Raw genomic sequence first — 12,260 nt, 5'->3', positions numbered from 1 at the left:
TTTATTGGCTGAGAAAGATCTGGTATCATTTCTTTTTTCCATTTTGTGTATCCTTGTGTGTGTTTCCATGGAAATGTCTTGTTTTTTTTCCCTTCTTCACCCACCCCCTTTTATGTTATATATCTGATTGAATTCAAACATATTGTCAAAATGTTAGCCAAAAAAAATGCCAAGGCTATCAGACTTATCGAAAACATGATTAGGCTTTAATTTATTTGAAAGAAAATGCCTTTTATAACCTCTTTTGCTGCTGATTAGGTCTATAGCAGTCACAAATTATCATGACGTATATCAAGACATCTGTGCTTTTAGTTGAACAGAATATAATGATATTTTAGTTCAGCAAGTAAATTAGCACTGGATTGGAAAAAAATTTAATTAGATAGGGATGTTGCTCATTAACAAACTGATGTTACGCCATCTCGCTTGGTCTACTTTGCTCCAAGAAAAGGAGCTTTTGTTATGTAGCCCAAAGACTCTTCCAGAGTCTTAATACTGGTCTCCTCTCCTCATGCATATAGAACAGCAGCCACAGGAATGTAAAACATTCTCGTAAACTGTTTCCCAACCATATGTGAAATAGAGGCTGCCTCTATACGTGTGCTAGTAAAGAATGTTTCATTTTTTTCATTTATCACCAAGGGACCAATGGTTGTGAAATCAATTCTGTACAAGTGTGAAATGGCAGCTGAACGTGACAGTCGGCGAGAGAGAGATGTGACTGTTTTACATCTGTCATGTCCCCGAGAGAGTGTGTGACCTTCAAACCAACAGGAAGAGGACAGGGAGAGAGCGATTTGTACTTTCACGTCCATCAGCTCCGGTGGTAGGGGAGCAATGCTCCTGTGTGACCTATATCATACCATCCTATATATGTGTGTGCACAGGAGAAAGTGAGTGTGTTACTCTACATGATATGTGGCCCCTGGAGAGTTTTAATATTATACATGGATGAAGTGTTGGTGACAACATGCTGTAAAGAAGAACCAATAGCACATTAGAAAAGAAAGAAAGAAGATTTAAATGGAATCACCCATCTATTGTAATTTTTGCTTGAGCAGCTGGATTTCCTTTTTTTTTTCCTAACTGGTCCAAGTACCTCACTAAGTGCATCGGCAGATGCCAAGCACTGATCCGAGTGCCTATTAAATTAGTAATTAATGCCTTGACTCCAGTATAGCATGAAATCAAACAAATAAATGTGAACAGCAGTTGTGTTTACTCATATATTTATGAATCCTGAACAGTCTTAGCCTGTGGAGCACAAGAGGTTATGTGTCAACAAACTGAGTATTATTAGATGTGACAGAGAACTGTGGAGACACTGTATAGTGTTGTGGTAAAAGGTTAGAGGAAAAAAACTGTTCTTTCAAGTAAGATAAGCACATAAAGCATCTTATTTTTCTAATTGAAATGAACTAATACAATAATATCTGTACAAGTGGATAAGCACATTCTTCGGATTAGGTTTGAGACAGAAGAGTGAAAAAATCAACATATAAGAGTATTACCTCAGAGTACATATGCTTTCTTGCCAAGAATTATATGAAAAGATTAATGCCACTAACATGTCTCTATGCTAAATATGAAACTACCACCAACAGCCAGTTATCTTAGCTTAGCATAAAGACTGGAAAAGGGAAAACAGTCAATACATTTGTTTCATTTGTGCAAAAAGGTGTGACACTATCTAGTCTCACAGGACCCTTGCTAGGCAGCTGGACTTGCAAGATCACAAAATCACACGAGAATCCATCTTGCCAGGCTTCAAGCTATGCGCTTGAAGTGGTACCGACAAAATCACCAACCTGTGAGGAACTACTGACAGCTACAGGCGTGGTTTAACACTAAGTGTGTGTGAGATGACGTGTGAGAAAACAAGAATGGTGACTAAAGAGATTAGTGGAGATGCTGTGTGACAAACAAGCTGCAACCTCCGTGGCTCTAAAATTGAAGCCAATGGGGAAGTGCGAAAAGTTTTGGTCTAAATTTCCCATTCATGACCACTGTACAGGGTGGGTAATTTTGACATACTCACCTGTTTAAATTTGACTAAGGCTATAAATTGTGCATAATTGTGTGACCACTTTGAGTGACACACTTGAGGTGTGTGCCGTCACCGGCAACTGGATTAAACAGAATGTAATATGTTAGGTGCTGGTAGGCAGATTGTGTTACCTTTAGACAGAGTCAGGTTAGCCGTTTCCCCTGATTCCAGTCTATGCTAAGCTAACCTAACCAGCTGCTGGCTGTAGCCTCATAACAGGTATGAGAGTGGTATCAATCTTCTCATCCAGCTCTCAACAAGAAAGTGAAAGAAAGCAAAGCCTTCCTTTAAAGAGTATGGACAAGTTTATTTGAGGACTTGTGTGAGCGAGCCAAACCCGCAGACATTTCTGATGCACCTTTCATATTTCGTATCTCTTTCACTATATGCATATCCTTTGCTGTGGCTTTGCCTCTCTCTAAAATATATCTGAGGGGTGTTATGTTTGTTTCCACCGTGATAAATTGGTATAAGCACACTGGCTAATACTTGTAACAGCTCAGCCTTTAATATCTCCATCACAGAGTAATTTTTAAACATCACTCTCTACAGTACCTCTCTAGTCTGGTTTTATGGTATAGCATCATAAAATTTGCCATGAAATCCAATTTGATGAGTCTGTTATGAAGTATTTAAAGCAGGAATGATGATTTTTTTTTTTTTTTTTGGACACTTAGGTCTCATTCATTTCAAACGAAGGATTACTGTCATCCCACTTTTCTCCTGCCTTTTGTGTTTGCTGTCAGATCCCCTCAAATGTCTGTGGGAGGCTCCCCACCTTTCCAGTAAGATGAAGTTGACTTGTGAAATGATCAAACATATTATCACCTTCAAACATGCTATTCTCTCTGTTGAGAAAATTGAGAGAGAGAGAGAGAGAGAGAGAGAGAGAGAGAGAGAGAGAGAGAGAGAGAGACAGAGGGGAAAAACAACAAGAAGGAGAGAAAGAAAGAGAGAGAGGAGCAGAGGAAAAGCAGTGCAGTGTTTTGAAGCTTTCTGTGGCTGCAGCCGTATTTTCAGAATGATAACAGAAGAAGAAATTATGTCCTTGTGTGTGTGCACGTCTGTGTGTGTTTTTGCACTATATGTCTGGTGTGCACAACTGCCAGACAGAGACTCAACCACACCAGAGAATGCAGTGATGCACTTTATAACCTGGTAAGACAGGTTTCAAAAACACTTTGTCTTGAAGTACAATTACTGTAGATTTAGTAAAATACAAAAAATACTCTTTCATCAATGCATTTTTCTTGACTGCGTGTGTTTGGGGTGTGCTTGAGTTTTAATGCTGTCCAGGTTTGTTTTGTGTGTATGCAGGAATTTAATGGATGTGTAGGAAATTAGTCAGTAGCCAGATTACTAAAGGTAAACACATGGGGCTGCATCAGTTCTATTTTATTATTGGTGGACAGATTGTTGTTTTTCTTATTGATTGTATTTTGATGGTGGTCAGAATTTGAGTTTTTCCTCCGTCATGCAGTTTTTCTAGTAGTGTCAAAGTCTGACATATTGGCTTCCATTTGAGCTGCTGAAGAGCATGCCCAGACTGTTAAGTTGGAAAATCAAACCCAAAAGTTACAGGATAAACAAATACAATTGGACTGGGAGATGGGATCATTGTTCAGTGTTAACTATGCTTTGCCCTCCACCCGTCACCTCCAAAAAAAACAAAAACAAAAATGTGTCTCTAAATCCTAGTTCAGTCTTTGGCCCAATTTCTATTTTGTGCTGAACAAATGGTTGCAAATGCTTTTGCCACTTTGTGTGGACCGACCAAGGTCAGATAATGAATCTCCAGGTCATTTACATTTTCTCGCTGCAGGGACATTTTCTTTTACAGCTGTTGGGTGCAAAGCTGAAAGGATACAAATGCTTTCATGAAAACTAGGGCCAATAGTGTTTCATAACTGAAACAAGAAAGTAGGAAGTGAGGATTTTGCATGAGTATTACACTTGTCAAGCAGAGTGAGCATTGTAACTATGCTTCTGATCCATTTCTGTCCAGTGAGTGGTTACTTAGCCAAAACTGTCTCAAACTTCTGCACTAAACTACAGTGCAGTAGGTCAGATGTGGATAATCTAGTGAGTCAGTGCCAGAACAATGTGAATAGTGACCTTGGTTCTCCTCTGCCAAAATAGCAAAGCGTAATGTAGTAACAAAACACAAGGACTTCCTGAATCACCTGGTCTTTCAAGAGATTTGTACTCATTCAGAGCTTTCTACAGCGCTTTAAAAGATTAAGCTACAGTGATATGGCCCAAGTACTTCACAGGCTCACGGCCATATCGTCACTTTTCGGATCATTTCTATTGTCTGTGTTATTTGAGCCGAAAGCTTGGTGACTCAGAGTACAGTGCTCTGTCTGTAGGGATTGGAGGGCAGAATGTTAAACAGGAGCCCAGAGCCCCTTCTGTCGAAAAGCAAACAACTACAGGGCTAGGACCACATTGGTGTCAAGACTGCAACTGACTCTATTTGGGTGGTACTTAAAGCCATGTACACATGTCAGCTTGTCTGTATTAATGGACAAATGTGTGTAGAATGAAGGAGATCTACTGAAAACTCTGACCTTGCGTCTTTTTGGGCATTTGGTGCATATATGAGGTAATAGATACAGAATTCAAAGATAAGAAATGGGCCATTGATCATACAATAAACATGCATTCTCTTTTTAATCATAGTATAGCTCACATCCCACACTTCTTTAAATCTTCTGGCATCAGAAGACAACAGCGCCATTTCAACCAGTCCAACATTGATCTTTCAATTATTAAGCTTTTTGCTAAATTGTTGTTTTATGTTTTTGTTTCATGCAGTGGTTTATGTGGGATTGACATTTTCCTCTACTGTTGGCTGCATAGTGAACATTGTCTTTTGCTCCAGGCTGCGTTCGGGTTCATGCATTAGAAGGATTAGGCCAATCTGGCTCCTTTTTAAGTCAGGCACAGTGGCCCACAGGTGACAGTGTAGTTGCATTATGAAAATGTTAAAAATAAATACTAAAAACTATTGCTTACTGGAGACATTGTGCTCCTTCATTTTGCATTCCACCTCCATGATTTGAACTTTAAAGGCCATGTTAGCCCTGGGACCAATTAATTCTGCACACACACACACACACAAACACTTGTGAATGCTGCAAGCACCACCGTATTGGTCAGTTTTATGGATAGAAAATATTCATAAAAAGTGCAATTTTCTTCTAAAACATCCCATTTCATTGACTTATACTGGGGTTTTATGACTGATTTAAATCACATCTCCACACAAGGTGAGTAAAACTCTTATGTCCCAAATAAAAGAGACGAATTAACTGAGTGCGGTTATGTTTACTTTCCACTACCTCCCAGCCTGTCGTGATGTAAGCAGACATCCTGTCGCTTCAGCCGTTGTTCTGAGGACGTTGTTTATGAGACTGTGTGTGCTGCCAGATGCTGCATTGTAATTGAAAGGAAACCGTCTGGACTCTCCTTCCTCCTCCTGCTGCTGCTGCTGGCACCTCAGTAACGTTAGCTCTAAGTGGAGCTTTACTGGCTCATTTATTTATACACTCTCTTTTTTTGTTCCCTCTGTCTCTCCACATATTTTCTCTTTATGACACTCTATTTACTTCTCTAAACTCCATCCCTACATTGAATGTGCGATTTGCCCAATTTTTTAATTTCTTTGGCCAAAACAACAGAGGATTTTCTAATTTCTTTGGCGTCATATTGTCCCGTCAAACCATATTATTCAATAGTGCATAAGTTGGTCTTACACTACCACTGATGAGTGGAACTTTGGATTGGCGGGATATATTAGAAAGAGATAGCCAGGGATATATAACAACCAGAAAGAGACATAAAACGGCTACAGAGAGACACAAAGTGACCACAAAAGCAACATTATTTCCAGGACCCAGATTGGAGACTTAAAGGACCAGTGTGTAGGATTTAGTGGCATCTAGCGGTGAAGTTTCAGATGGCAACTAACTCAACACTGCTGGCGTCTGTATTTGACAACCTGGGAGTAAGAGTCTGTAGATAAAAATGGCTCATTCTCACATAACAAAAACACAACGATTTGTATATTCAGGTGAATATACACAAATGAAAACATACCTATGAGGATAATATTCCATTTCTGACAATAGATCCTTCTAAATGTTACACACTGGACATTTCGACTGGTTTTTACAAATATGCCTGTAGTATCTATGCCCTATAAGTGCACCATGACCTTCAAGCTGAATCTACTTGCCTGGATCTCCAACTGGTGGGCCTAGCAGCTTGAGGACTGTGAGACAGGTCGAGGTGTTGAAGGCTCACCTCCAGGGTGCTGAACAGCACATTGCATGTCAGGAGGAGAAGGTCAATGAGTTCTCTGCCAGTCTGGAGACACTGACAACAGAGAAAGAGTCCCTCGGGAAACAGGTTGAGCAGCTCACCAACGAGGTAAAGAAAAAGAAGGAGACTGGTGCTGACTGAGCAGGGAAAAGCTGGGAAAGAATCTGCCACTTGAGGAAGTTAAAGAAGAACAAAAAGAGACGTGAGAAGTCAACATCCAACTGGCCGCTACACCTGAATGTGCAGCCGTTGCAGTTATTAAAATGTCTTTATCCAGCTGATGTGAAGAATTTTGCCTAAGCCATTTAAAATCAAATTCAATCAGACATCATTCAATGTTTTCAGCAATAAAACAGATTAAAACAAAAATGTAGAAAGTTTGAAGGAGCTACTGACCTTGCATTTACATGTACAGCCAAGTTTGAGAATCATCCATTTTCTCTTAAAGGAACAGTTTGTAGTATTTAATGCCATAGCAATGAAGTTGCAGATTGCAACAATTTAAATACATCTCATCCTGCAAAGCATATAGGAGAATCCATTTTGGACATAAAACTAGTGAAAAACACAAAATGCCCTATCCAGAGCAAGTGTTTGGTTTGTCCGTTCTGGGCAACTGTAGAAACAAGGCGGTCCAACATGGTGGCACCCATGAAAGAGGACCTGCTCCCTCTGAAGATAAAAACGGCTTATTCTAAGTTAACACAAACACAACGATTCTTATTTTTAAGTGATTATACACTAATGAAAACACGTCATATTATATTATTTCTGCCAACAGATCCTCATAAATGTTACACACTGAACCTTTAACAGAAAGGTAATGTAGTCCCACTCTCTTTTCCACACACACTCTATGAAACCCACATTTGCACACTCGATGTGTGCAGACGCCCTTGCAGATGCAGGCCACTGCCGTTGTCTGTGTGGTTACCATGGCAATATCGAGCGATTTCCTCCTCCACTCCCCTGAGTGGCGGTTATGGCAAGTGGTAAGGAACAAAGGTGAGACAATGGTCTTGAAAATACAGAAGTTGGACGTGAGGAGCAATGTACTGGACTGAGACACACACATAGGAGGCCCTGTTCCTGGAGACTTACCCTAATCCTAACCACTACTTGGCCTAAACCTAGACTCACAAGTCAGTCTCTAAATGCTTTGCTCAATTGAAACTGAGGAGTTTCTCCTGGATTTTTTGCTAAAACTGGATGGAAACAATTAGAGAGTTTAAGAAAACCTGCATTGCAGAACCAATCCAAAGTCTTTAGGGCAAAAGTCTTGTGCTTGTAAACATTATTGTTACAAAGTGATTTTCTATACCTCCAGTTTGTTTCATTATGGCGGAGAATGGGGGGAGAACATTGTTTCAGGTAAGGCGTGTCCTTGAAGTAAGGGGCGTTGTCAGCGACCATTCTCGCTGCCGTTCAACCAATTACTTGCACTATTGCGTTTAGAAATCCCCAGACGATTAGTACACACTGAGCTCTCCGATCATCGGTTACCGTGAGACTAGCATAACCCTAACCCTTACACTAACCTTATTCTAACCTTAACCACTGACCAAAAATCTGCTTTTTCTCAGTAAGACAAGCTGCAATTAACAATTAAGTAAGCAATTAACTGTTTTTTTAACTGGTCTTTTGTCAGTACACTAGATCAGTCCCATTCAGGAAACAACTACATCATTCTGTTGTCACACTTTCACACACAAGCCAGTGTTTGGTTTGTCTGTTCTGTGCTACTTTAGAAACATGGCGGTTTAACATGGTGGACTTTTCAATAAAAACATACCTATACGTATTATATTCCATTTCTGCCAATAGATCCACATAAATGTAACACACTGGACCTTTAAAGCAACTATAATCAATATTTTTATATTAAAGGATGAAATGTAATTTGAAAAGGCTCGCTCCTGACAAACCCACCAAGAATTATTACCTGACTCCGCAGTTCACCTCAGCTCTACAAAGCTTAATAGCATCTTTAAGCTCATTGTTTTGGTTTTATGGCCCGGAGCTTTACTGTTTTAGTTCAGTTTCACAGCTCTCATCAACCTCATTTCCAGAAGCAAACAGCTGTTTTCAGCGAAAAAGCTCTGATAAACCCACTACCCACTACTGTCCCAGCACCAAACATCAAACAGTAACACACACACACTTTTTTTTTTTATTTGTCCAAGATAAAAATTTAACAAATACTGCATACTCCTTGGACGGCTTGCTCCAGGCTGCGTCCATATGACTGACTGACAGGTGACAGCAACACTTTTTCAGATATCTAACAGATGCCAAAGTTATATGCTGACAGGCTGTTGTGACAGAGGTGGAGGTTGGTATGTCAACAGTGCTGAGCTGGTGTTGGTGTGGGATAAATTATCATGATATCCAGTCCCGAGGAGCTTGCTTAGGCTGAGTATTTGTGTGTCAGGGTTCCTGTGTGTCTTTCTCGATGTGTGTGTGTGTGTGTGTGTGTGTGTGTGTGTGTGTGTGTGTGTGTGTGTGTGTGTGTGTGTGTGTGTGTGTGTGTGTGTGTGTGTGTGTGTGTGTGTGCTCCCCACCTGTGTGATACTTGCAGGGCCGCTCACTTTCTCTGACAGCAGTCCTTTTGTGTCTACATTGTCCTGAGCCGCTGCAGGTAATTTCCCCACCTATTGTCCCCTTTCCCACACTGCCAGAAACTATAATTCAGCTCTAACCAAGCGAGAACAGTACAGCTCTGTTGAACGCCGCTTCAGTTAGAGTAAGACAACTCTGGCAGTGAAGGATGGGTGGAGCGTGTAATGGTTCTGGGACTTGTTACACCGTGCTGCGACTGGGAGGACTGGCCTGTAAATGGAGATACACGGGGCCCCATGAAACCAAACACACTCCTCAAAGTGAAGCTACACACTCATCAGGTGAAGCTACTGTTAGGGCAGCTGTTGCCTGTAGTCAGATGTGTAGAGAAACATCAAATATTGTCTTTTGTGGTTGAGTTACAGCATGTCACTCCATGTCACAGTGAAGTAATGTAAGAGCTTGTGATTGCTGGCTTACAGGCTCTGCACTAAAACGTTGCAGTGCTTTGACAAACAGCAGTTCATCTTGCAGTAAAGCTGAAATAGTATAACATCTCTGACAGCTGGCTGTGTCACTGCTGCTGTCAAGGGGAAAATAAGAAGAAAACGCCAGCTTCTTTGATTTTATTGTATTTGGTTTTGTTAGCCTGGCTTCATTCTTTAATGTTTTGGGCTCATTAAACCCATTCTGAAATCATTTTATTAAGTTTATTGCAGTTTTATACAAAATATGTGTTTTTTAATAAGACGTACACTGGGAGATACTAAGTCTGCATCCAATTGCAACATTGTGGTGTAGAAGAGTGATGTCTAGGTATGCGGCTGTGTTCCTGGCGGTGTTACAGTTTGTATGGCTGAGATCGGTGAGTGGCTCTGGCTCCCTGAAGCCGGATTCGCACCAAACCACCGCAAGCATTTGACTGTCTCTGTGCATTCAGCCAGAAACTGCAGCTGATCCAACAGGAATAGCAACAGGACACTGTTGACTTGATTAATGTTGGAGGCGAGGAGACCAGCCAAGAATGGGAGTCGCAGAGTTTGGTTGTGCTTCTTTTTTGTTAGCAGCAGGGGCTGACGCTTTGGAACAAGGCCTGGGTTTAGGATAGGTGGTTTTGGATATGGTTTGGCTCCAGTTAGTGGATGGAATTGAGCTCAAGTGAGGGCCAGAGTGGAACTGGAGCCAGGGTGCTCTTGAGTTTTGTCCTGTGTTTGAGAATGGAAATGTACCTGGACTGTGGGCAGCCAGAGGACTTAGTTCCTTTATTGCAGTAGCTTTATATTCCTCCTTGGTGGTCTGGCAAGTCCTGTGCTGTCTGACAGTTTGTCTTCTTAATAAGCTGCATGTTCATTTATGCTCTCTTCATTTTTACAGCTGGACTGATGAGAAAGCCACAATAAATGGGAACCACAGGAGAGATGTCTAACAGGATTTAATGGGCCACTGAGGGAATATGTGGTTTTGAAGGCGGGGATGTTGTAACCACTACACCTTCTCTGGGCTTTCACGGCTCTTTAAGTAGACCTGTCTAAGAATTATTACCACAAAGTTTTCATTCTGGGTCACACGCGTGTCTCTTTGCTGTAAGTCTAGAATTTTGAGTTTGTTTGAAAAAGATACTTGTACAAATATAGCACTAACTCATAAGAGGCTTGGCCTGAATGAGCTATAAAGAAAACATACAACCAATATACTACACGGTGACACACTTCATATGCCTGTGATAAGTGCCAGCAAGAGATTTGTTTGAAAGGTGAAGGGAATTATGAGATGAAATGTCATTTTCTTTCAACTGTCATTTTGTTTCTTTTTATGCACAATAGAGAAAGGCACTCAGTACAAGAAACAAACCAATACAGTTGACAAGACAACAAAATGGAATTGGGAATACAATTGACAAGAGTACTGAAAGGGGTTTAGTGGCATTGTGCGCAGTGCAACCTACTTTTAACGTGGCAACAGTGTGAAAGAATATACAGCTACGTTATTATATGGTATGATATGAGCCGAATATTTGCATTCCTGTGACAGGCGTCAGTGAGAAGGCTTTTATCTGAAGGCGTCATTTGTCTTTCTTTCTCCCCCTTTAGAAAGCAGTGTTCACGAGGGAAGCACCGGCAACGACAATGATGGCAGCATCTGTGGCAGTGACTCCGCCTTCTACAAGCAGAGTGAAGGTGAGAGATGCAGTGGTGAACGGGCAGCTAAAGTTCTTTATTTGTGGTGGTGCAGAATGGTCATTTCAGCCACAAATGTAACTGACGTTATCTTTTCTTGCCTTTTCTTGCCTACCATATTGATTTTTTCACCATTTGTCCCTTTTGTCCATTTTCTTAAAAGGTTTGAGCTTTTATGTTTATTCCTTTGTTAATTGCAGCCTTAACAAATAGATACCATTCTGTGTGTGGGGGGAATCTTATCAGTGCTACACTAAAGTGACAGTCCTCTTTTGGTCATTAAACTGCACACGCACATTAAAATTCACACACATGCACACAAACATAAATCTACTGACATGCCGTCTCGCATAAATCTACACACACAGATACAATTATATCCCTCATAACACAGAGCACACATTTAGATATAAATGCTTGTGCCATTAACTGTACACACACCTTCATACACAAACAAATAGGCAGACAACCAAATAGCACCAACCTAATGATAAAGCTAATTTTATTTGTTTGCCTGTAATTATGAGTTGTGCAGTGATCAAGATCTGCCATTTAGATAATGGCAGCTCTTGAGAAGACCACAAACAAACGCCCTCTATGTGTGTGTTTTTATTAGAATTCAGTGTTCAAATGAACAGTTTATATTATGTTGCATTATTTTCTACTATACTGCTCTGTTGGGAGTACAGATTGTAGAGATTGTTTCTTTTGTCCCAAATTGTTTGTGCAATTATTGGGAATAAATTTAAATCTACACTCTTCTTTTGTTCAGGGTTAAAGCTAATACAGTTTGTTTACAGCAAAGGTTCCTCGCCTTTTCTGCATAACACTGCTATAGCTTATTTATATATATATATATATATATATATATATATATATATATAGTTTTAAGAAAGTATTGACGCAGAAGAACAAGAGATATCATATTTTTTATACCACACATTCTTCTTGTGAAACCTGACAACTACATTACCCACAATGCAACTCAACCCCCAACAGGTCAGAAATTCAGGTGTTTTATTTTATTAGTGGCTACTGTAGCCTCAAGCAGAGATGAGGACCGGGCTACAGAGGTCTGGTAAACTCACTTCTTTCGAACTCCAAAACTGCAGGGTTTTTTTCGTTTTCAAACTTGTAGTCTTCAGCCCCAA

General features: G+C 40.4%; 1 protein-coding gene across 6 annotated transcripts in view; it reads left to right on the top strand.

Moving 5' to 3' along the window:
• myripb (myosin VIIA and Rab interacting protein b) overlaps nucleotides 1–12,260 on the top strand; it is a 114,983-nt gene that overhangs the window by 85,739 nt on the left and 16,984 nt on the right. For all 6 annotated transcript variants that reach the window (XM_051410547.1, XM_051410546.1, XM_051410545.1 and 3 more), the window contains one exon: nucleotides 11,023–11,109. In XM_051410547.1, the coding sequence (XP_051266507.1) occupies nucleotides 11,023–11,109 (87 nt within the window). The remainder of the gene's footprint in view (nucleotides 1–11,022; nucleotides 11,110–12,260) is intronic.

This window comes from Dicentrarchus labrax, unplaced genomic scaffold, assembly GCF_905237075.1.
Source record: "Dicentrarchus labrax unplaced genomic scaffold, dlabrax2021, whole genome shotgun sequence".
NCBI classification, from domain to species: domain Eukaryota; kingdom Metazoa; phylum Chordata; class Actinopteri; family Moronidae; genus Dicentrarchus; species Dicentrarchus labrax.
The sequence above is the reverse complement of the archived record's forward strand: the minus strand, read 5'-3'. Positions and strand labels throughout refer to the sequence as shown.